The 25,880-nt window shown below is 42.0% G+C and overlaps 1 protein-coding gene across 1 annotated transcript; it reads left to right on the top strand.

Moving 5' to 3' along the window:
- EMILIN2 (elastin microfibril interfacer 2) lies at window positions 1–20,600 on the top strand. Its single transcript, XM_009574186.1, has 7 exons — window positions 1–5; window positions 794–969; window positions 3,809–5,743; window positions 11,815–12,147; window positions 12,724–12,762; window positions 19,308–19,442; window positions 20,179–20,600. Exons 1-7 carry the CDS (start codon window positions 1–3, stop codon window positions 20,514–20,516), a joined length of 2,961 nt encoding a protein of 986 aa, XP_009572481.1. The 3' UTR covers window positions 20,517–20,600.
- The last annotated feature ends 5,280 nt before the right edge of the window (window positions 20,601–25,880 follow it).

Below are 25,880 nucleotides of genomic sequence, written 5' to 3'. Positions count from 1 at the left end.
ATGCGGTACATGTACTGAAGGAAAGTTACAGAAGAAGTCTACGGTTCAAGAAAGTTGCACGGCCAGAATCAGTTTGCCATTTATTAACTTTTGTGTGATTAATCAGCGAAACTTAAGGTTGTATGTACATAACGTGCATAGGTTTGCCTGCAAGACCCTCTTCAAGTTAACTAGTGAAGCAGGAAAGAGTTGATTCCTTTGTTGGTTGTAGCCTTTCATCTGACTACTTCTTTCATGTCCTTATCTGACTCATGCTTTCAGCATTTTGTCCTTCCCTGGAATATCCCTCCTAGCTTTGACTGCTCCATAGATATGGATTCCGAGGAGTGGTTTAAGTGGAGATTGTGGAAAGACAAGTGGGACAAAGCAGGCAGAAACATTTTTTGATGTCCAGAAGAGTTGCTGCCAGAGCAGCCCTGCGCGTGGGTTTGCAATGAAAAGCAGTTAGAGGAAAAAGGTTTTGAATTTATAGAATACTAATACACTGGCGGTCGCTGTTGGTCTCAACAGTGTCTGATGAGTTGAACCTTTGCTTCCCACAACATATAATCCCTCTGCTCATACGTGAAAGCCCCTGTTCTATGGCCATATTTGCTCTCCCTGACATGACTGTGTTGAGTGCAGGTAACTTGAAAACCTAGACAGAAACATTTGTTCATTTGATGTTTGAAGGAGAAAATGAATCACAGATGAAAGTAATTGATCTTCATTTTAAAAAAAACTATTTTAATTTTAGCTTTAATCTAAATAGCAGATTAGGTTAGATTGTTTAAAATGCTTTCTGTTTTGTCAGATACCGAACGAGTTTCAGACCTCGGTATACAGTTGCGTATAAGACAGTAACAGAGCTGGAATGGAGATGTTGTCCCGGGTACAAAGGGGAAGACTGCAGAGAAGGCCCAGCAGAAAAACCAAACACTGCTCGTCGTCCCACAACACCAGCGAAAGCTGTTGTGAAGAAAGGCTTGGGTAACTTTTTGTTTGAATTTTGGTATGCATGATCACGTCTGGTTTTTTGTTTTGTCTTTTAAGTATAAGAACCATTATGGTTTCTATTAAACTCAACTACTGGCAGGTACAAAAGCCATATGGAAGACACTGCATGGTGGGAAAATAATAGCCAGGCAATAACAGTCTTGATACAGAGAATTTCCTGAAGAATAATTGAGGAGTGGCTGTAGAACACTGGCCATAAATGCCAGCTGGCTACTTATGGTTCAGGAAAATCTTTTGTGTTAAGGTTGGGTTTTTTGTAAGAATTTACAGGCGTTTTTTGTGGTTTCTTCAATGCTCAGCAAAAAAAGATATATTTGAGAGGAACTATTATTAAAACGAAAAAGAACAGGTATTAATTTTAATCATATATAATGCTCCCTCACAGTTTCACAGTGTTTTGTTTGTTCAAGGGCTTGTGCAGATTTTACAGTTTCATGTTAGATTACCTGCCTTAATACTAAGGGGTAAGGGAATGATAAGCCTCGATTTCTGAAAAAATGCCTTAAAGACTGAATTATGTTTGTTTGTATAAGATACTGTCTTCTGAAAGGGTAAGAAGGAATGCTGCAGTATTATGCCTTTTTTGCATTAACAAAAAATGATAAACAGATGTTTCCTTCTGAAGGACTTTTTCCCAACATCATTGGATATTAGTGTCACATATAGCACTTATTCAGATTTCCACTTGCATTTTTTGTGTGGTGGAATGGATTGGGACTGAATACATGGTTTTGAACCAGTCCTATAGGTTATATACCTGCTTTAAAAATAAGCTTTTAAAGTATTTTGTTAGCCCACCTAAAATATTATTTCCAAAATATGATGATAGAACACGGTGGTATCTTCAAGTAACTTGCACACTGCTTATGTCTAGAGATTTTCTTTCTGCTCTGACCCTAAAAGAACTGTAATTCAATGCAAAAATAGACCAGTATGTATGTAATAGCTACACTCTGTGTGTGCATACTTTTTTATTATTAAAGGAATTGGCCACCCTCCCAGTCTTGAAGATTACATTTGTGACTTCCTACCTTCTTTGTAATGTCTTTAAGCTGAAATCCAGTTTAAAACTAAGAAAGATTCCAACTGCATGTCCTTCAGACCCTGTCTCAGTGTTGCTGTCCACTGTATATCTAGCATGCATAGCCAGGAAGCACTGCTAAAATTCTATTATCTGAAGATAAAGATTTAACTGTTAACACCACTTGTCATCTGACAGAGTTATTCTAATGCTAACATTTTGTGTCTATTTTCTGTTGTATTTAAAGAAGTATATTTTCTTCTTCGCTTCTGCTTCTTAACTTCATTTACTTTTTTTATGTCTGCAATAGTATGCCTTCACTGTGCAGAGGTCTTTGGATTATGCATTGCATAAAAGGTATCATGCAAAATCCCAGTTAGGATTATACGTGATGTATTTATAGAATGTACCCCTCTGTGCAAAATAGCAAAGATATATGGGAGTATGCAAATAAATATGGTCATGTGGATCTACACCTTAAAGTGGTATTAAATGTTTGTTAAACTAAAACAATTGGTGGTCTAGCAGCAGGTTTGATTAATTTTAGATGATTATTTGGGATCACACTCAGTATCTTGACTTACTAGTGCCTTGTTGCTGAGAATCCCAGAAAACAGGACTCGAGGGATCTTAAGGGTTCTGTTTATCCATCCCGTAAGGTAGAATCAGCAATATCTGTCCAGCCTCCAGTGGTGGAAATTCTGCTGCTCATGTGGACAGTGTCTTCTGGCATTTCACTTTCTGTACAGCTATCAGGCCTCACCTTCACTTGCTCCAGTTGAAGCCCATTCTTCTTCATGTCCTGTCCCATCAGTAGCGGATACATAAAACAGTTTATTCCCTACCAGTTTACAGGTATCTTTCAGAATATCACTCTTCATTCTGTTCTCCTCTAGCCTAAATAACAAATTACTTTGACTTTTCCTGCAGTTTATACTTTCTTGACCTCTGATAATGTTTCTTTCCTTCTTCTGGATTTTCTACAATTGTTACACATTTTACTTGAAACTGAACATCCAGAATTGTACGTGGCTCTGCAAATGAGGTGCTGCCAGTAACAAATGGATTGGAAGGATGGTTTCAGATTCATTGATTGATTTGTGCTAGGTAAAAAGTAGATTGCTGCTAAAAGTCTGCTTTTACTTTTTTTCATTCAATGAGGATAGTGCTGGTGTTATTTTAATATAACAGTTTGGGATGTGTAAAGTTTATGCCTTTATACACATTTTTATTGCCTATTAAATATGTGTCAAATAATTAGGTATTTTTGAAGCAAGTGTGATAACTGTAATATCTTGCAGAACCCCATCCAGTATATGCATTTGGACCACAGTTCAGCAAAATACCGGCGCACAAATCCACTTCAGGCACATAAATTATTGCCACTTAAGTTTTCAATGGGAATTCAGGAGTAGCACCTCCCAAATTATTGTTACAGGAGATGCAGTGGCTCTAAGGTGATTGTGTTGTGATGTGTATGGATCTATAATGATCTGCTATATATGCTATAGCTTAGATTCATTGCTGAACAGGAAGGGGGGTTCTGCTTGCTAATTTGTTTATTTATTGCCATTGTATCTTGGCAGGAATTGGTCAATGGGCTAAAACTTTTAGTTTGGAGTGTTTTGATAACGTTTTAATTACAAACTAGTGAAAACAGGAATAGAAAAGGGAACAAGCATTACGCAATTTAAATCATTATTTGGCTTTAAAGAAAAGTGAAATTAGCCTCAGCTAATAAAAACAGATGCCATTTACATCCAGACTTTGTCTGTTATTTCCATGAAACAGATGCAGAACCAACAGAAGTGCCGGAACCTCCACCGTATGAGAAGAAAATGCAGTTTCTTGAGGACGAATTGTTTAGACTTACACGATCAGTGCTTGAACTTCAGTCCTCTGTGGCAGGTGTGAATGAAAACCTAAAGTTGACTGTCCAAGAAGATGCTAGTAAGATGTTGGTCACTTGGCTGAACAACCTTTATGACCGCCCAGAGCCTGATAGTGCGATTGGTGGTGAAACAGACACTATTCATCTGCCTGGACTCCTCAGCAATAAAGATCAGAAAGACCCTTTTATTGATTTTGAAATGGAAGATATAAAGTCTGAGCTAGCTGAGGTCAAAGAAGCCTTGAAGACGAGGAGTGACAAGCTGGAGGAACTGAATGGAAAAGTAAAAGGCTATGAAGGACAATTAAAACAACTGCAGGAGGCAGCACAAGGACCTACAATAACAATGCCCAGTGACAATATATATCGGGAGTATATAGACTCAAAATTTGAGTCCCTCAGACAGGAAATACTGGAAGGATTTGAAAAGAAAATGGCAGATCTGAAGAACTCCTGTGAATACAAACTACAGGATATCCAGCAGCAGTGTGATGACAATGAAAATAACTGTTTAGGAATAATTGATGTTATAAGAGGAAAAGAGAATGACTTGAGGAAAGAAATAAATACTCTCCGAACTCAGATTCCATCAAACAAGTCCAGTTGTTGCAAGGAGGGTGAAAGAAATGACTTTGACCAACAGATAAAAGATTTAGATAAGAAGATTGACAGAGTTGTGGAAGCACACAGGATCTTGAACGTCAGAATAGATAATGAAATCAGTCGATTGTCAACTCCAGATCTAGAAGACATGTTTGGTGAGAGGTTGGAGGAGCTAGATGCGAGGATGAATGTTACGGAACGAAATGCTGAAGAACATTGCTTTTACGTTGAGGAAACTCTCCGCGGTGCTATAGCTGCTGAGGTAGATGAATTGAGAGACTTGTTTGACCAAAAGCTGCGGGCACTAGAAGATAGGCTAGGTGGCACTATTTTAGAGATCGCTAATACCACAGACCCGGATGGAATGTATATTAATCCTGGGCCCATCTTGCCCAGTGATGCAGGATTTGCAAATGAGCAGTTTACAGCAGAGATGAATTTCCTGAAGAACAAACTACTGTCGCTTGAACACCTCTGTGGGCAGAAATGTCAGTCTGCACCACAAGGTACGGAGGACCTTCAGAAAGAGCTAGAAAATTGTAACAACAAGTACAATCACTTGCTTTTGAAAACAGAGAATAACACTGTTCTCCTGCAGTCTCTGAATAGCTCTCTTAACGAGAAACTCAACTTAGTTAAGGGTAACCAACGTGACATCCAGAAAATGCAGAGAGACGTACGTGTATTCCGGTATAGTCTAAATGTCATGGATAAAGATATGAAAAATCTTCAAGATGGCTTGAGTAGCTGCAAGGAGCAGCTTCTGGGTGTCAATTCTACCTGTAGAAAAACACAGCGAGGTGTCTTCCGAAAAATCGATCAAATGCAGAGGACATTTGCAAATCAAACTGCTCATCCCAGTGATAATTGCTGTGGTGAAGTGAAAGAGAGACTAGAACAATTGAATGACCATATCCTGAATGATCTTAGCAAGTGCAAAGAAAAGACCCAAGGTATCCAGGAGGGTGTTTCGGATGTTGAGAGCAGAGTCTCACATGTTGAAAAAGTTTGCGGCAAGCTGGACTCTGTCTCAGGTAGCTTGCAGAAGATAAAAGAAGGTCTGAATAAGCACGTGAGCAGCTTATGGAACTGTGTCCGTGAAATGAATGGAACTATAGCATCTCATTCCACTGATATTTCTGGCCTCAAAAATTCTGTACAACAGTTCTATAGTCAGGTCTCCAAAATCACCACGGACATTGAAGGCATGCTGAAATCTCGGTCTGACACAAGTAAGTTTTTTTGCCTCTTTTAATGCTTTTTTTTGTTTGTTTTTCAACTGGCTGTCTTTTCTGAATCATTTATAAAGGAGCTAAACAGGGGAGGAAAAATTTAATATTACACAATTTCTACTTTGTTTTTACAGTGACTCTAATTTTGGCTCTTTGCTCTAGAATGCCATAGAGGACTTTGAGTGCTTTTAAAAGTATTCTCAAAAAAAAAAAAAAAAAGTAGTCTTATATGCTTTCACGTTTACTTTGAGCCAGAATAAAGAGAGTGGGAAAACAAATCTTTTTGGATAGTGAATTTAAAGTGAGTTTTAAGTAATAATTATCTGTGGGTATTATTCCAGTTCACTTGATTTGATTTTTTTGGGTTTTTTTGTTTTATTTTGTTGTGTGAGATTATTCTTGATTCCTCGGGGGAAATTGAAAAGTAAATGGAGAAAACCGAAGTCAAAGGAATTCAAATTTATGATGAGAAAGATTCACTTTGAGTTTTGTTCTTAGCATGAGTTAATGATTATAATTCAGCACCAACTCTTTGATTTAGGACTTCCGCAAACAAGCTCTGGCATATCTTGGTGTGGCAATATAAGACTTCTGCTTCATAGCTCTCCCAGAAGTTTGCATTCCCACAACGTAGTTGGCAAGTTGGCAATAGGTGCACATCCCAGCTGGCAGTGTTTTCATACCGCAGCCACTTCTGTTAGTAGTCCAACATGTTAGCTCAAATCTATCTCCACAGGTGGTTTAAAGTTTGCATTAGAGTGGCTGAGAAGCAGAGGCACACTCGCTTTGGCTCAAAATGCTGTGAAATAGTAACCTTGGTTGGTGAACCTTGCCATGAAGGTTTAGAGACCTTGCCAAATGCCATTCAGTTCCCTGTGCAAGTCTTGCTCCAAATTTCAGCAATGGATTGTTTTTCTGAGAGAGTCGAAGTTTACAGAAGGAAGCTGAGTTCCTGTTTCTGTTAGCATGACGCAAAAAGAGAGGAATTGGAGACTGTTTTGAAACTGCACTTGTCAGTTGGTTGATGCTTCTAGTTTTAATTCTGTGCACGTATGAGATAAATAAAAGGCCGATTTCTGTGACTGGCCTTAAATCAGAAGAAGAGGTGCTGAGGGAAGAGCCTGCGGGCTGTTGCAGCTGATGGTGATTGGGGGAGATCAGATGCAGGACTGTGAGCGCTCTTGCTTGAATAGACAAATTGTGCTTCATGAAGGGTCTGAAAGTAATTTCTTTAGGGAAGAATATCCTTGTCACTCCAAGGCGGAGACTTGAAAGCCTGTGATAGATGTGTTTCTTTTGAGTGTTTAATTGTTTAAAACCAAATATATTGCAGTACTTGACAAAAAAATCCTTCTGAGGTGAGAAGCTCTTGTGTGAAATTAAAAAAAATACGTTGCTCTTCCTTTAAAGGAAGAAGTGAAGGGGAATGAGGAAGAATTCTCAGCTAATTCTTTTGGTGAAATCTTGACTTCATTTCAAAAGGGTTAGGACCTTCACTCCTGGATCTTGCAGAAGCAGACCCAGTCCCCATTAAAATGCAGTATGATGTATCTTTGTAATCCTATTTCTCATCCATCTTGCCCAAAATAAATTTGCACTAGGGACCACCATTGGAGAAAGGTCCAAGATACACACAGTAATCTTTCTTCTGCTATTTAAAGCGGCCTCATGGGTTATATTTATCAGCCCCTATTACAATGTTGTAAAGCATTAAAAAGCCTCAGCACGCCTGGGTTTCCGTAAAATAATGCTGTTTCAGGGCAGAGCTCTCCATCCACCATTGGGTGTTAAGAGCCTACGGAAGGATGCTGCTGCTGGATCTGGGGCGCAGGCACTCTGAGCATCCCTCGCTGCTATGAGGTGCCTCTGGCCTCTGAAGGATTTGGGAAGCACGCACTTCAGTCCCCAAATGTTTCCAATTACAATAACAGTCTGGCACAGCTGTCCAAGTAAGTTTTGATGGCTGGAACTGAAGAAAGATTTCGGCAAAAGAGCCTTTTTTGGAAGTAGTTTGGGAACCCTGTTACGTGAGTTGGGGTATGGCTTTAACTATTTTTACATCCATGATCTGCAGCATTGTCTCCGCTACTGACGTTATTTGAAAGGAAGACTGTCAGTCCTGGCCGTAGATTGGTGTAGAATTTCTTATGCACTATTTGCCAGCATATCGTAGCATTCAAGTGATGTCATTTGACTTCAGAAGGGCTGAAACAGAAACAAATTGTTACTAGTAACAGTTATTGAGGGCAGTAAGGCAAGGATACATTGCAAGAAATACAATATAGAATCTTACCAAGCAGTGTAAGCCTAGCACACTGTAAACCTGAGCAAAGTCGAATGACCCTGATCTGAAGAATGTGGCTGTGTTTTCTTCCAAATTTTTTATTAAGGGTTTTCAAGTGCCTCAATCCAAACTAACAAGCCAGGTTAGTGAATGATTGTACATCAGATACGGACCCAGAGGCCAGAAACGTATTTAATTTGTTATAATTTCTGGTGAAGGTAGTGCAGCGTCCTGCCATACACAAGGCGGTGGTGGCGGCAGGCGGTGGTCTCCTCTAAGCATGTAGAGGACCAGGCATGATGTGCTCACCAAGGTAATGTAATTCAGCAGCTCTTCGTCCACATTCAATGGTGACTGCCCCTAGCTCCACGTCTCGTAGGATAAGTTTTTCTCATTGCACTCTGTGCCTGTCTGCGGGTAGGTTTCCTCTTCAAATGGCACGAAACTGAAAGCCGTGTTAAAGTTAGTGGTGTCTTTTAACTTACTGCCTATTCATATACATTCATGAAGTTCTCCAAGAATAAGAAGTGTGATCTTGCAGCCAGATACCGTGCTGGGAGTGCAGTTTGCTTTGGTTACGGTTATTTGACCTGAACTGCAATTCCTCTGGTAATTGTCTCTGTAGCAGGGTTTTGAAAGCAACAGCAAAATGTTGTCTGCTGAAGTTACAGTCTAAGAAACCAAATGTATGCTCTGCATTACAGCATCGATAAAGGGCAACATAAAATCTTAGTGTTGTGGTGCGAATAGTCATACAGTCGATTCCTCTAGGTTCCCTGTGAGCTTATGCAAAATAGTACTTTGTAACTTAATTGTCAAATCCCTTTGGTATCTATAAGAAAATTCAAGTCAGGTCGTTTTGGCTTCTTGTGAGTGCAGTCACAGATTCCTTTACTCGCTAGTTTGTTTTACGCACTTTGTTTCTGTGTGTTTCGGAGGCTAAGGAGAGCATGGTTGGGGCAGAATGGTACTAGGAACAGACGCACCCTGAAGATCCACCCGCCTCATGCATCCAGGTCGCTGCTCGTCTTCCTTCCCAGCAAATCATTCCTCCTTCAGTGAAGTAAATTGCAGGTTAAAGCTGCCTGGCTGAACACACTGAATAAAATAAAATGTTTTTAAGAGGGAGAGGGGAACAAAAGCATTCTTATTTTCAACCGAGGAGGGAAACCTTTCCTTCTGTTTCAATTGCAGATGGGCATCTGAGAGCAGAAGCTGTTGGGTGACATGGCAACTGAGTTGTCACTTACACCGGTGATGACAGCCGGAGCAGCAAGGACACCGCTCCTGAGGACAGCGTTACTGTTCTTAGCTGTGGAGTGATCTCAGCTCTGCTCTTTGCCTTCCCAGATAGATGGGAAGATGATGGGGAGATTCCTGTTTTGTCCGCTAGCAAAGCTTAAGCAGGTCCAGCTAGATTCACCCCAGCCTTCGTCAGGGGTTCATTTTCTCGTTGCCTTGTGAATTGAAAACACGTATTATGGAATTCAGTGTCAGGATAGGGTCGCTCCAGTGTTATCATCTTTATATAGTGATTTATTGGTACTTTATCTTGCTATGATGCATCTCAGTAGAAGAGGCCAAAAAGGCTGGCAAAGATGGCAGATCAGATCCCTCTCAACCCACACGTATCTGATTACTGGCACTTTAAGTTGATCTTTAGGCAGGTGATTTTGGATTTAGCTTTATGGAGATGTAGTTGGATAATTCTGAATATTGCAGTATTGATGTTGCATGCAGGGAAGCAGTTTGCACAGGATATGGGATTTGAGCTGTTGATTGTTATTTAGAGGTTTAGAAAAGCAAGCAGAGAAATGTATTCATTTTCCCTGTGTCAGCCCAAGTCGTCGTCTTAATAAGGTCAGCTTAATTGGCTAGAGAAATGACAAGTAGATGCATCCCAAGGTAAAGTATTTTGTCAATTTGTGTTTTGAATGAGGATAATCTGAAGATCTTAGTTGAAGGTCTAAACCTATGCCACTGTGGACAGAAGATGTCTCACTGAGTTAACAACTCTGTTAAACAATTCACTTAGATACCTTAAGCCTTTTTTTGAAAATTTTTATGAGATTTTTTAATCCTGGGATTTTTATGAAGGTAATTTTAATCTGTATAAAGTGAACATTGCACTCCTTAGGCCTCTGCCTTGTGGATAGAGTTACTGAGGGAGCTCAGTCTGGCTTTGTGGTGCATTGCTTGTATAAGTTTCAATTCTCATGACAGTTAAAGTCAGCCAGCAAAGCTCAGGAAGATATTTTTATAGCAGGCATATCTAGCAAATGAATGCAGGTGGTGCGAGACTATGACTTCAGACAGCCTCTCAGTACCCTGGAAGGCTTATGTGGATTTTTTATGAGACCAAAACCAAACAAGATTCACAAGGGTAAAGTGCAGGTGTCGAGTAGGCACGATACAGCACATGGATTGTCAGCAACACCGTCTGGACCTCAGCCGTGCATCATGGACAATACCTGCATAACTTGGTTGTAAGCTGTCGGCCAAAGGAGCAATGTAAGGCCCTCCTGGGGGTCCCCAGCTGTGCAGCAGAGCCAGGGGAAGCCTCGCACCATGTCTGCTTCTAGGCACAGCTGTTTGGTTTAGCCCTAGCCACTGATGAATTTACCCAGGCTGATTTTGGACTGTGATGAATTGAAGTGCTTTGTTCTGACCACTGAGACCTCAGAGTGGTGATCTCCACTGTGGACCATGGCAAGCATCTCTGGTGTGACAAGTAGCATTAGATAAATTTGCAAGGGGATGTTTGTCCTTTTCCCCCGAAACTCACTTTCATCCCTGCACGTAAAGCCATGCTTTAGTCTAAAAATGCAACCAAAATAACCAATGCTAATGTTTAATTTGGAATGAAATTCTAATTGTTCTGTGTAAAAGCTGTCACTGCATCTGCTGAAATCTACGCATTTGTAAATTCCTGTTCTTAATGTAATTCAGCTTCATTCTTGGGAGGACATTGCATCCTTAAATGTCATCTAGGACTCCATTTTTATGAATAAGCCTTAATTCCTATAAAGGGCTTAGAACTGGACCAGGTACACAAATGTAACCATGTCAGTGCTGTTCAACCCTGATGTCATATGTGTTGGCTGCCCCACTGGAAAAGTCTTCTAATGGTATCTCTTCTCTTTAAACAATAAAGGCTTTTCTGGTAGATTATATCCTAGGGTTCTGCCTTCGTTGTCAGAAAATATTAGTAATGGGAATACTTGGAATTTTAAGTTCATTGCTTTTCAAAGTAGGGAAAAAAAAATCTGTAAGTCAGTGTTCATTTACTCAGGTTTTTTTCTGTGGATACTTTTCTTTATGGTAGTGCTAAAGGGTCAGCCTTGTGCTAGGTGTTGTGTGAGTACAGAGTCGAAAGTAGGAGCAATGGGCGGGAAGGGTTCAAGAGAACTGAAGTGAAGGTAGAGAGAGAGCACACAATGGAGATGAAGGCACCGGTGGGAATAGGTGTGATACACAGCCCGCTTGGTGCAGAAGGTCAAAGCTGGACTAGTGGGTGAATATTTACGGGTTATTTGGCTTCTGCTTGTCCTGTCTCCAGGCTGTCTTCATTCCTTTCCCTGTGTCACAGGCTGGGAAAGGGGGGAGTCTGTAGTACTGCAAGAGTGGAATGGAGTTTTGCCAGTGCAGTCTCGGTCTGAGGGGAAAGGCAGCCTCAAATTGAGTCCTGGTTTATTTTAAAGTATTTTTAAAAATAAAAATATGCAATTTTACATACTATTTTAGGCAAATAATTCTGTATCTTTCCTCTTCTTTCATCATTTCAAAGGGAGACCAGAAGTACCACAGCAGCCGTTGCCACCAAGACCACCCCTGCAGCCCCAACCTGGGATATCCCTGCTGCCATCAAGGCCAAGGATACAACCCCCGCGACAGAGGACCCCCCTCCAGCCACTGCAGCCGAGACCTCCTCTGCGCCCAGCACTGCCAGGGTCAGGAGTTGTGCCATTTCTGCCTGGAACAACTGGGATCATCTTGGAGACTGGAGAGGCAGGGCCTCCTGGCACTGTTTTAATGTCAGGAAGAGGGCGGCTTAGAAGTGTGGATGGTCAGGCTGGTCAAAGTACCATGCCCATTGCTGAAGGGTATGCTGGAGCACCAGGTAAGAGAACCAAACTAATAGTGAATCACTCCCGTCTAAGTGCAGTGGACGTGCCAGGTCCTGCTAGAGGGGTGACACTGAGATCTGTTGCGCTTTACCAGCTTTCAGCCTTTTGTGGACACCCATTATAGCTATTGCCGTTGGGAACGGGCTTACGGCAGAGATGATTTGTGAACGGGCCTTTGCAGCTTCCAGCTGGCTACAGAAGTAGGGGAAACACATTCAGTGCCAGTTCTGTTGCCTTTGCCAAGGCTGCACAAAGCATGAGGTCAACAGGGCTGATGTAAAATCCTTGGTAACTGCAGCAGTCTTTGCCACTAGGGAAACTTAAATTATTTTTTTCTTGCCATAGTGCTTGCAGTGTACATAGTACATTGTAGTAAGAATTTGGTTTTCTTTGCCATGACCACCCCAGTTTAACGGTAATTGAGCATTTCATAGGAGATGCTATTTGGTAGCTATTTTGGTAGGTTGCTGTTCAGTAACAAAGGATGCTTTTTAGAAGACTGCAGTGATATTTTGTCGTAATGTATTCCATTAATGTACTGTGTCATACATACTACTTTTCCTTTGCAGGATATCCAAAGTTATCTCCTCCTACCACGGACTCGCAAGGTAAGGCAGTTGTTTCCTAGAAATCCTTTACATAATGTTTATTTCAGTCCCTGGAAAGTCACGGTTGAGAGAACAAAGTGTTGATTTTTAGTATTTAAGTTTAGCATTGAGGAAAACCTGACAGATTTTTGCTATACCTAAGCATTAAAACATAATCTGCATCCTTTGAAAATATGGGGGTTTTGAGGTTTTGAGAAATAATTCATTTTGGGTTATTGTTACTTACTTCAGTGGTTTTTTTTAAATACAAAGGGTTTCTGTTTCCTGGCAAATGTGAGTACTGACCTTTTTTTTTTCCTTTTAAATGAGAAAATACATATTCTTTCTGACAATTTTAAGATTTCTTTAATAAGATATGAATAAGGCCAAGACTAAGATCTTGAAGCACTGTTAGTATCTGAGCTAGTGCCTGAGTCGGTGGTAAAACACTGGCGCAGGTTGCCCAGAGAGGTGGTAGATGCCCCATCCCTGGAAACATTCAAGGTCAGGTTGGACGGGGCTCTGAGCAACCTGATCTAGTTGAAGATGTCCCTGCCCTCGGCAGGGGGGTTGGACTAGATGACCTTTAAAGATCCCTTCCAACGCAAACTATTCTATGATTCTATAGTCCTCCTCTGGGAGAGTTTCTGGCTTTTTTAGACTCACGAGGGCTCGTGTTCCTGACTTTAGTGAAAGCAGGAGTGCTGCCACTGACAACCACAGTTTAAAAAGATTCAAAATGAAGTTTTCTTGGTTTGGTGGGTTTTTTTTTACTTTTTTTAATTGTTAATATCACAGTTCATTTATGGATTTGTATGATAAACAGGTATAAATCTTGCGTGGGACATGCTAGTTGGCCTTGATAAATATGTTGATTGGGTGCTGCCTGCCGTACAACCTCATACTCAAGATATTATCAAACCCTGGGGAATGGTATCCTGGATCAAAGTGAATATTCCCACACTCTCTTCAAAAAGAATGATTTAATCTAAATTTGTTTGAGAAAATATGAAAACCAGATGAAAATAAAATATTAGGGCTTTATGGCATCCAAAATCCTACCCTCAGGACTTAGTTTGATGGTCCTAACAAAATCACAGATACACATCCTAAAGACTGGTCTGGGGACTGACAAAAGAGTTGTAAAGAGTTCATACTGTAATACTGATATTTATACTTTCTAATTAAAAATCTGTCATAGCCTTAAAGCAATCTTTTTGCTTTGGAGGATTGTGGTGGTGGTAAGGAACAAGCAGCAATAGATGAGGCTTCTGGAAGAGGATAAGAAGTAAAGAAATGTTCGTTTATCTTGATGCCAGCAAAGCCAATATAGATGTCTAGATTTCTGTGATAAATGGATTTCCTGGGGGCTTTCTTCTACTTTGTACAATCTATTGCCAATTATAGACAGCAGTACTTTAATAAGTTTATGGTAAAACTGTGTGAAACAGTAGGTGAACATTAAAAGTGTTGAAAAGGCAGGGAGTGGCAGGCAGCGTGCTTGTTTGCTGCTTGGTGGAACATGTTGCAAGAAACGTTATCACCCTGGGATCCAGAGAGAGGTGGGCTTGACCAAGGAGTTCTTTTTCCTGATCCGTGCCCCTGAAGACCTATCTAAATATAAGATATACCTGCTGATCTGTCCTGTAACTTCCCCCAAAATGCCTTGCAAACCCCAATGACAGGTACAGTCATAGAAAACAGAGAGGTAAGGATGGTGCAAGTAACTATTTGACTTCTGTGGAGTTAGAGCATTTACATCCACTGTCCCTAATGGTCAGTGTCTGCTTTGTCGTAGGGTCCAGGACAGCTTATAAACAGCAAAGAAAGAGAGCATTCTGGGGCAGAATTCAGCAGTTAACAGTGTTGTGGAAATTAACAGCTGGGGAAGGGAAGATTTTTGGCTTATTGGAGGAGGAACTTAATGCTTACATAAGGCATCAAGGAATCCTTAATATCTAATTCGCACAGGACCACAGTTTACTGCTTTGCCAGTCTTCACCCAGTACATTTTGTGGTACCGAAATTCAAATTTGAAAGAAGATCAGACCTTCTGGTACTATAATTCCTAAAATAAAAAGCTTGTACTATTAAATTGGCCTTCTGAGTACTCCCTTTGATTTCTGTTTCTGAATAGCTTCTGTTGTATAAAAGCACTGCTCAGGAAGAAGTTGAGGGCTCCAACTGTGTCCTCTGGGATTAAACTAGCCCACTTTAGTGCTCTTCTTGAATGCTGAGGCACGATTTGCATACGTTCAATACCAAAGTATTTCTTGAGTTTTTCAGATTCATTAGCTATCTGTTTGCACGCATCTCACAATAAAACATTGTAGGTAAAGATCTTCAAGGACTTACAGGTATTAATGAGAGAGTCTAAGGTACAATATTACATATTAGCTCTGTTTTCACAGGCAAGGTGAGTTAAGTGTGAGGACCTAAGTGCATCTACCTAATCCCTTTTAATACAGAAAGAATTGAACCAGTTGTTATTTAAAGAAACATAAGCAGCAAATGTTATTAAAGCATGGCAATTTTGCAGTTACGAGAATTTTTGTTTGCTGGAGCAAATAAAATTGCAGAGGCAGAGTAATGAATTGGCTGATGAACTGGCCTGGGAACTGATGAGAAAATGCTTGTAAGATCCCAGGTCACACGACTAGGCAAGGACAGAGCCAAGAAGAGGATTTGGACGTTCTGATCAGTATACAGAGGGTCACAGTGAAAAAAATTCACTGAAAGCACAAATTGCCTTCCCCATCTCCCCCATCTTGCAGTCTGCAGTGTTGCTTGTGTCCTTAACCCTGCAGCTCCGATGGAGGGTGGTTGCTCCTCTCTAGAAGAAACTCCTTGTACGGTGTAACAAAGAAAACAGCTGAGCTAGTAAGCCCTACCGCTGTGCGAACGGTGCTGTATATATCTGTGCAGAAAAAGGGCTAATTTTGGACTGGGCTTTTTAATTCTTTTTACTTGTTTGATACTCAGCCATCTTTACTTTCTCCATATGACTCCAGGCAGCAAGCCTGTAGGACACATTTCAAATATAAAGGCATGATGTTATAGTAATGTAAGATTTATGTTGTTGTAGGTGGTCCTTGATTTGAAGAAAGAGTTTACTGAATACATAAATTACCCTGCCATGCTTGTGACAGGTTCTGCTGCATGTTTAGCTTGCTCTTTTGATCATCGGACAGGGAGCAGTATTCTCGTTAGCATACATCAGTGGTCTAGCACAGGGGAAAGCGTGTTTGCTGACTTTGAGGTAAAGAACATGTGGTCACCCGCAGTTGCACCAGTGGTTGTGATTTGCTGCTGTTTGCATGAAAGAACAGCGCAATTCACAGAAGCATGCTGAAGGATGGGGTAGGATATGGGTATTTGTGTAAGGAGCGGTAGGTAAGTGCTAGGGCAAACCTTCTCTTGATGCGATGTGAAAGGTAGGAGTTGTAAGAGCAAAAAGAGCTGTTACTAACAGATTCAGAACAGTAGCTCTGTCTTCATAACACACTGAGTGAGTTATCATCCGCATCAGAAACACTGTGACTTAGCAGAGCAGAGCTAATGGGCTTAGCTTCATTGAGCACTGGCTCATGGAAATCAGTGTGGCACTGTGCTGTGCTGCATGGCTGTCCTATAAGCAGAGTGAATGTTCCTGAAAATGAGATGTGTTAGGGTCAAACTGAAAAGTTTAAAAAAAAAAAAAGGCAGGGAGGTGATAAATTGCTGATATTTTTGCTGTAAATGAAATTATGCACTTAGCCCTCATTTAGATTTAGTAGTATTGGCCAAGCAGGGGAAATCTGACATATCCTCCCTACTCCTGCCATATGCAAAGGAGTCATAAGTGCATACTGACAAATGAATTACATACTTACGGTCTCTCTTCTGTGTAGATTCTTGAAGAGTCCTCATTCCAGTTGCTGAGCAATTGTCAGCAGCACCATCACACACTGTTATTTTTTTCTCCTTTCATCTTGATAGACAATGCCTATGCTGTGCACTATTTTGTTTTGCTTGATGTTTTTTTTTCTTCTTCTTTTTCTCCTTCTGGCCCTTGGGCTCTGTGGGAGGCATGAACTCTGCTGGGAAGTCAAAAGAGTGGTGGAGAACCAGAAATACAATTAACAGATAGGTGGAAGTAGATGTAACCTAACAAAGGCCACCCATGTATCTTCTGTGGTCTTTTGACTCCCCAGAATGCATTATAATAGCTTAGATTGCCATACTTGCTCCTGCTTACATTGATATATATCAAGTGAAACCTTCTTGAATACGTCTAAAGTCAAAGAGTTTTTTCCTCCCCCAGAAGCTGTAAAACTGTGGTTGAATCTTTTGTGAAACTTTTGTCTGCCTAACAGTTCCTTCATCAGAGCTGTGCATGTGGTTCCCAGCTTTTAAATGCTTTAAAACTTTTCTTCCTGGTTTTTGTAATTCCACAACACTACCTGCTTAAGTGAAAGCAGTTTCCAAGCCTGGACCTTGCCTAGAGAAGCTGAACTTTGATCTTTGCTTGAAGAAAAGTGTTTGCAAGCGGGGACATGTAGAGAACGTGGTTCACCTCTCTGTAAGGTTCTGCAAAAGCACTGCTGAGAGCTGTTGGTAGGACTTGTGAAAGCTTCAAACAGGCACAGTTCCAGCTGGAAGCAGGGAGGAGGTTAAGAGAGCATAGACACATTGCGTCTTTACTGCGCCTCCTTATATTGCCCACTGAACTGATCTACATAATATTTAAATGGGTTTAAGATTTCGCTTTTGGACAAACACAGATGGTGCTAAACTAGGCTCCAGATCTGAAGCAATTTCAGCAGCAATTAGTGCAGGAAAATCTTGAAGGAAGCCGTGGCAAGCCAGGGCATGAGTCACTCCCGTATTCAGAATACACCAACCCAAACAGAACTGTAGCTACTCCAAATGGAGAGGACAGCGCTTCTGGGCAGGCAGCAAATAGTTTGTGCCGTCTGTGCAGTATGACTGCAGGGGAGAGAAACCTTTCCAAGTGAGCCAGCAAGAAGTCAGATGAGGTGCATTTTCAGTTGATTTGAGTCTCAAGAGTAAGCCGAGAATACAAAGAGGTGCTTGCTGTAAGTAGCGTGGTGTTAAGGTGGTGGAGCTTTACAGAAGCTGCTTAAGTAAGTAGACTTCCTGCAATTAATTTTGGTCCTTTCAAATAACCTCATCTTAGCTTACAGGAGCACCTGCAGGCACACTGGCAGGTAAGAGTAATGAAAAAGGGCTTCTGTCTGTTTTCTGAGCGTGAGACAAAATACTGAATAAAGAGATTTCCAAAGATACATAAGGCAGCTGGTTACTAGCCCCTGAGGGGAATCAAGGTAATTACGTGCCATTTCTGAAGTTGCAAGCTTGTCTTCCCCTTGCCTTCCCCTCTCACCGCCCCCCCCATGCCAAGTTATTCAGAAAAAAAAGGACAGCAGAGCATTTGTATATCCACATTTTAGGTGAATGTGAATGAATCCACATTTTTGTAACTTTTTAACTTCAATTTTTAAGTGATATAATCTGAATTGAACATTGGTTGCTGATAGGCATCTCAGATTGAGAGGAAGAGAAAACCAAACATGTATTTTAAGGAAGGCAGAAGAAGGAGCAGGGGTGAAACAGCATGGAGAAGACATGGATCCTAATCTGAATAGGGTAGAACAGAAAGAGCAACTGAGGACAACTTTAAGTGTATTTGTTGTTTCCCTAATTACCCGAAGAAAGCAACAAGAGTTGACTACTTCTAGCAGTGTGTCTTGCCTTAGGGGAAATGTTTAGAAGAAAGGGAACTAAAATGGGACTAATAAGTGGTCGATCACTAAACACTTGCCATTAAGTCAGCCTGTTAAAAGTAAAAATTTGTCTTAATTGTATTTCATCCAACACCAGTCTAACAGCAGTGTTTAGCTAGTAAGCAGGTAGCCACTATAAAATATCTAAGTGTCTGTTTGATCTGCTGAGAAAAGAAGAAAAAATTGTGGAGTGAAATGTCCTCCAAAAGAGAAGTGCCAGAGAGAGAAAAAAGCCCTAGTGACGGTTCTCTTTGCTTTAATACCAAAGTGTTACTTCTTGTAGCTATTTTCACTACCCTTCGGCAGAGAAGGTAAGAGATCTAAGCTGTGCGCAGCTTCTCAGCATGACTAGGAAGGCTGGCACGAGCTATACACCTTTAGTGCTCCTGTTGCCATTGTGATACTGACGGAGAGCAGGGATGTCCAAGGGCAGCCTCAATCCTGAAGAAGGTCCGTGGCAGAAGCACTGTTGAATTGAGAGGTGGCAGGATTTCCACTGCCAGCATTTACAAGCCATGTACCTTTTCCTTAGAAGGAAAAAAAAAAAAGGGGAGGCTGTGGCCAAGGGGGGAATTTTATGGTGCTCAGTAAATTTTATGGTGAGACACCTGGGACCTGGGCCAGCAATACGTATTCTGCTAATTCTGGCATCCCTCAAGTGACAGGGTTAGTCCAAGTAGAGTATGTGCAGGAACAGAGACACTGGATTATAAACCATCACAGGGAGAGGCTGTGTTGTCATCCTGATGTGACTCTGACTCATGTTGTTACCCATTTTAGGACCCGCTGCTGCTGCGGCCTCTCTGGTGTCGTTTTCTGCTGGGCTCACACAGAAGCCTTTCTCCAGTGATGTCGGCGTTGTTCACTTTAACAAAGTGCTTGTGAATGACGGGGACTATTACAACCCCAATACAGGTAACAGCCAAAGAACGGACCCACAGAGATGCCAGATGGGCAGTAGCATGGGTTACCAGTGCGTGATGAACGAACAAAATAAGTCCATCTAAACCAGACACACCAGCATAAAAGCTTTCTATGGATGTGGACAGGCATGCACTTTGCCACTGCTGTTTCCACAACTGCCCGGTAATACTGAGGCCCAACTCACCACTACCGCTGCTCTGCCAGCACAGCTGGTGGTGCTCCTCACCCCACCTCAGGCCAGCTGAGCCCGGGTAGCAGAGGTGAGGTTCCTTGCTAACCCACTTCACTGCAGCTCAGCCAGCTGGGTCGCCGGGGGGGAGGTGATACATACTGCCTCCCCAATAGCAGTAACTGCGGACTTGCCTCCTTCTCAAGCAGAGTGTCATGTCACTTGAGGGTGTTAGGGGTGCCTTAACCTACTGGGGACTTGCACAGCATGTGGGTGCCTCTCGCCTCTTCACCCAGCTCTGGGTCATGGCAGCTGCTTAGGCCAGGAGGTTTCTGCATGTGGACGAGACCTGCTTATGTCCTGAAAGACTGGTGGGCTCTAACACAAAAGGAGCAACCCTTTGCCTTCATGACTGCTGTCAGCTGGTCAGCTGCCCAGCCTGACCTTGTCACAGTTACCTGTACGTAGCAGTGGGTAGCCCATGTCGCTTTATGTTTGTCATCGTGCTTAGAGCATTTTGAGTAATTCTGAAAAGCTCGGAATGTCTCTCTTCTGCAGGCATTTTCACATCGCCATATGAAGGGCGCTACCTGATCACTGCTGTGCTGGCCCCGGAGAGGGATGAGTACGTAGAAGCAGTGCTGTCTGTCTCCAACGCAAGCGTGGCTCAGCTCCACACAGCTGGGTACAGAAGGGAACTGCTGGAGTATCACAAACCCTACTCGGGGAAACGGACCTGCGGTGGTCCTGGGACATTCCACCTTGTTCTTCACCTCAAAGCAGGAGATGAAGTAAACGTCGTCGTAACAGGAGGCAAACTGGCCTACACAGACTCTGATGAAATGTACTCCACGTTTAGTGGAGTTCTCCTTTATCCTTCCATTTCTCATGTTTAGGTTTACCTTGAACAGGAGAGAAGGGTAAGATATTCAGAAGAAATTAAGTGTAATAAAATTCAAAGCTTTAATATATTCAGTTTATATATTTGATTTCAGTGATGGGTTTACAGTCTATACTGAGACCTTTTCCTTGTCCCCCATTTCCAGATGTAGCTACAGAAGACATGTTTCTGTGGCTAAATTAACTCCTTCCCAAGCTCTTGTTTACTCGTACAAGCAGAACAATTGTTAAACAACAAGGATGTTCTCAATAGATACTTTCCCACTGTGCTCTTGCTATTCCCTATTAAATTGCCTTTGCAGTCTTCTCCCTAGTTTATCAAATTGTCCCTAGTGTATCAAAGTTTACATCTCCGCTGAAGTTTACAGTTGTGGTCAGCTATTTTCAAGTTTTCAGTAAAGCAGGGGCAAGAAAGTGAGGTTGTATTGGACATGGTTGATGACTTCTTAGTCCATGTGTTATTTAATAATATGTTGGGTCAAGTGCATTGTCATAAACAATTTGTTCAAAGCGATTGCTAACCACGGTGGTGCAAAACAAAATGATACTTATCTGCATCAGTTTTCTTTTTTACCTTAAGGGCCAAACACAGGGCTAAGAGACAAGATGAGTGACTCATTCCAGTCAAGTGGAAGCAGTTGTGCAGGGAGAAACTTGCCTCGCCTCAGCTTTCCACTGGGCAGACGTGAGCATAAGGTCAGTTGCTACTACTGAAAGATGTAGAACAGTTACTTTCAACTCATACAGTAAAAAAGACGATCAGTTAAGCATGATGCTCTTGAGATTAAAGCTTGGTGCTTGAAATTAATAAAACAGGTCAGAAAAATCTCAACCGTCTGTGCTTAGCTAGAAAAATGATAATTTTGAGAAGTTTAAAAAACTTTACAAAGTTTGTTTCTGGCACTCCTACAGTATTGGCATTAAAAAGGAAATTTTCTTCTTTGTTGCATTGCAGAATACAAATCAGAGGAAAAATCGGTGATATAGGAGAATAGCCTTATTAGCCAATACTGTCAAATGCACAAACCAACCATCTGCGCTAAGTTTTTGTTGTAACAGCTTCCTGCATCGGGGCTTTTGAGTGAGATTTGTTTTAATATTCAGCATCTATTTATATGGATGAAGCAACTTTTCTTATCTTAAACAGATAAACACATCTGGGGCAACAGTATTTTATTTCTCGTACTAGCCACTTCTCAGTGGAGGTAACAAAAATTATGTTTTGGCTCTTTCGAGTTAGCATTTCGATCTCTCATGGCTGAAAAAAAATCCAGCTGTGTTTTACTGAGAGCAGGACTATTCAGCTGTCACCTATATATTCTTATATAAACTGATCTTTTTAGTAGTCTATTCATACTGCATACAGTTGTATTTATCGTAGTGGTTTTTGTAGTGTATTTTCATTCTTGCAAATCCAGAACAGCTGTTTATAGCCTCAGAACAAACAATTCCTTTAGGTGAAGGAAGAACTCCCCGTGCTGTAAGCAGCACAGTATGTTTAGCTGAAGCCCTTCCCATCTGAGGAGGTCAAATGAAGACTTACACCTTTGTTGCTTAGTTTTGGAATAGATACTCCCTAATAACACTGTTTCCAGGCGATGAGATGGGGCCTTCCCACAACAAACTATCACATCCTGGAAGTTGAGCTGCTTTTGAGAAAAGCAGGCGGAAAAAGCTTTCTCTCCACAGAGGAACTCTGAGTCAGTCCCCGTGCAGCTGGGATTGCACTGAGGGAGTTGTGAGCACAGGAAGGAAATTGCGAGTGGAGTTTTAAAGTACCTGGTGTAAGAAGATCTCTTGGCATCTGATTTTCAGAAAAGACGGTGTTACTGATAAGCAGAAGCTAGGACTGGATGTATTTCATAGCAGGAAAGCTGTTTCTGTAAGAGCAGCTGTTAGTAGCCAAAGATGTACAATAAACTTGCCCTTCACAGCTTGACAAAGGGAGCCACCCCCGACTCCTTTCCCTGCACATTTGTCTCGACCTGTGCTGGAGCGTGAGGCATTAGCGTGCAGTTAGCAACTGCATGCTTCTTCAAGGGGGGCTTAGTTTTCTTTTGTTCTAAATCAATAGCCCCTTGCTGTCCCATGCCTTTCTAGGTCTCAAAATGGAAGGGACAGACAGGAAAGATTGTTTTCTGTGTTTTCAACAGCTAATTACATTGACCACTTTTTTTTTTTTTAAATGTAATTTCTTTTTATGTACGAAAGCCGGAGAGGCACTTTTCCTTTTAGGATATTTTTCACTCTCCTCAAGAAAGCTGTGTTCTCTAAGAAGTTGGCTCCAGACTGTGTGTGACTCAAGTATTGTTAGATTATTGTTGCCTGTTCTAAAAATGACTCATGGAAACAAACAAAATGAGCTGAGCGCTTAGGGAGACCTAGCTGGCAAACACCACCTTCCCCCCCCCCTCCCCCCCCAAGTGAGGCATTTTTAAGAATCAGCAGTGCAAGTTTAATGCTAGAGTTGCAAAAGTTACATCATCCAATTCGTACCTAACTGCTGCAGTAGATTTCTAAATCCACCCACAAATCTTCACACCACCATTCCGCTAATGGGACAGGGCAGTCTTCTACCAGAAAGTTTCTCCTTGTACCCAGGATCTGCTGCTGCTGATGCTGAGATTGATTGAGCCCTCGTAGTGCAGTATAACTGATATTTGTACAAGGTATAAAGCATTCCCTAAACTATGTCCCAGCAGGGCCCAATCTCAGCGGCGTATTTTGAGGTCACCTTTTAGAGCTTTTAGGGATAGTTTCCAGTCTACCATCTCTAGCAGCACAGTGGCTAAAGCTATGACCTTTGACAAGGAACCTCTGTCTTAGATTCCTGCCTTTGTTGAGGGAGACTTGAACCTTAATTACCACTTCCTTGGTAACTGCTGTAATCAGGGTAGGTGGCTCAGTTCCTCCTGATGAGGTTATTTTCCTGGAGCTTGCAAAGTGGAATATTCACCCAGCTGGAAAGACCACAATGCTGTAGCCCCTGAATAGCAAGGGGAGGGGGGAACCAGAGTTCCAGTGTCTGCTCCAGTGAGTGCATGGATAAAACGTTCATTAAAGCAGCAGCTGGAAGAGACTGAAGCACAGACGCATTCATGGGCCCGCTGAGGGTTTGCTCCATACAGGACAGCCCAGCTTCAAAGGAAGGAGCAAGAGCCCTGCTCGAATACCATGAACCCACTAACGGAGCATTTACATCTTCAGTGAGAATCAGCAAGAGAACAAGGAAATACCTGCACTGAAAGGAACATCTCACACTGTGGGTTCATGATTTGACTACCACTTCCAAGAGTATCCACCAGCTCAAATAGGAAGCATCTGTTAACCAAGAATGCCTCCAAAAAAATAATCCTGTAAGTGGGACCTCTAAGGCAGGTACGCTGCCTGTTTCATAAATCACAGTGCTGCCTTTTAGATCTGCTTTGTAGGTAGCTTTGTAATGCAGTGTGAGAGGATTGCGAGATTCTTAGGCAAAACAGAATTGTGTTGTGCCAGGTGCTCCCATTTCACATCAAAACAGGAAGAAAAGCAAACCCTGCCAGGTGAAGCTGTGTGTCTGACAGCCCCTTAGCCAGGCACAAGGCAAGGTGGTTTCTCAGGGACTGTCCAAATATCAAAACCAGCAGAGTCCCCAAGACAGCATCACTTGTGAGACAGGTAAATTCCCATAGCCAGGTCAGTAGCAGCAGAACATCTGAAGAGAAGCGGGCATGCTGACAGCCAGAGAGAGACTGCTCTGGCCAAACATGGAAAGCGTATCCTAGAGCAGATATGGGGAAAGGCAACAAAGCAACAGATCTATCAGTCATATCCCCTGGATAGGAATGCCAGTTTTCACCACATGTGAAAAACTACCTCATTATTTTAATTTGCTATTAAGACTTCGGAGACAGTGGAGACATTTCAGTACTGACCACTCAAAGCAATGAGGATTTTCTGTGGTATTCCACCCTGTATCCTTTCAGTGTACCCCAGGCTACTTGCAGCAACTTTGTGCAGATTCACTGAGAGACTCTATTCAGCTCGGTGAAGCCAAACAGCCATTCAAGAAAAACTACAAATAATCAAGGAAAGAGAGCAAGCTGTAAGTGGAAGACATAGGAAGGCAACTTGAAACAAAATGCCCCTCACCATCCAATGCAGCTTTAAAATGTGCTGGGAATGCAAGGTGAAGGGCTCCCCAACTGCAACCAGGAGATTCAAATCAGGATTGAATTGTTTCCCGAGGATACATTGTGCATTTGGAAGTGAGTTTTATCTGCTGAATAAGTAAGCCCTTATGTTACGGCACAGTAGTGGATCTATTTCGCCAAAACCACAAATGCATTTACAGTCTCAGCTTGGAGACGGGAGGAATGTGCACTCCACTGAGACTCCATCAGCAGGTACGCTTTGGCTGCTGGTTGCTCCCAGATAATGGCACAGAGTTCAAATTGTCAAGTTACCAGGAATACCTGGGGGCGGTGTCCTGTCATCACAAGACAGACTTGCACTCAAGCCAGCATCAACCCTCCTGCAACGTACCCTGCAGACTTGAGACAAGATGCAGAAGAACAGCTCTGCCAATTCTTTGTATGTGGGAGACTTCAAAGAACATCTTGTAACACGTTACTACATAAGCAGGTTTTGGCATTTATCCATTTTGCTATCTTGATTGTGAAAAAAGGAACATTACTATAATTTTCAGCAAAGAATAGTGCATTTGAGAGTACGCTTTATGTGTACATGTGTATACATATATTCATGTATATATAGAGAGAAATACCCAGGCACATGAAGAAAACTCTGTGATGGAAAACAACTGCAGATAACGTCCAAATAAAGCCTACCTGTTGTGTGATGTCTTGATGCTCTTTCGCTTTCCAGTGAACACAGCAGCACTGCAAGCCAAAATCTTTGCTCTCTCCTCCACCACCTTTAAAACTGCAGTTTCTGGCTTCTCAGTCAAGCTTGCATGTATATTTTAAGTATTCATTCAGTGTCAAGCACTGTTACGTAGGTTTTGTGGTACACAGAAGTTCCGCCAACACAGTTCTTACCTGTCTTAGTTGCTCATTCAGTGCCCTGATTCTTGGTGAATAGGATAGACTAGACTATTTCACTGGAAGGGACCTACAGTGATCATCTAGTCCAACTGCCTGACCAACTCAGGGCTGCCCAAAAGTTAAAGCATGTTGTTAAGGGCATTGTGCAAATGCCTCTTAAACACTGACAGCTTGGGGCATCGACCACCTCTCTAGGAAGCCTGTTCCAGGGTTTGACCACCCTCTCGGTAAAGAAATGCTTCCTAATGTCCAGTCTAAACCTCCCCTGGAGCAGCTTTGAGCCATTCCCACGCGTCCTGTCACTGGATCCCA

The sequence above is a fragment of the Fulmarus glacialis genome, unplaced genomic scaffold (assembly GCF_000690835.1).
Source record: "Fulmarus glacialis isolate BGI_N327 unplaced genomic scaffold, ASM69083v1 scaffold6453, whole genome shotgun sequence".
NCBI classification, from domain to species: domain Eukaryota; kingdom Metazoa; phylum Chordata; class Aves; order Procellariiformes; family Procellariidae; genus Fulmarus; species Fulmarus glacialis.
This window is presented reverse-complemented; position numbering and strand designations above follow the sequence as displayed.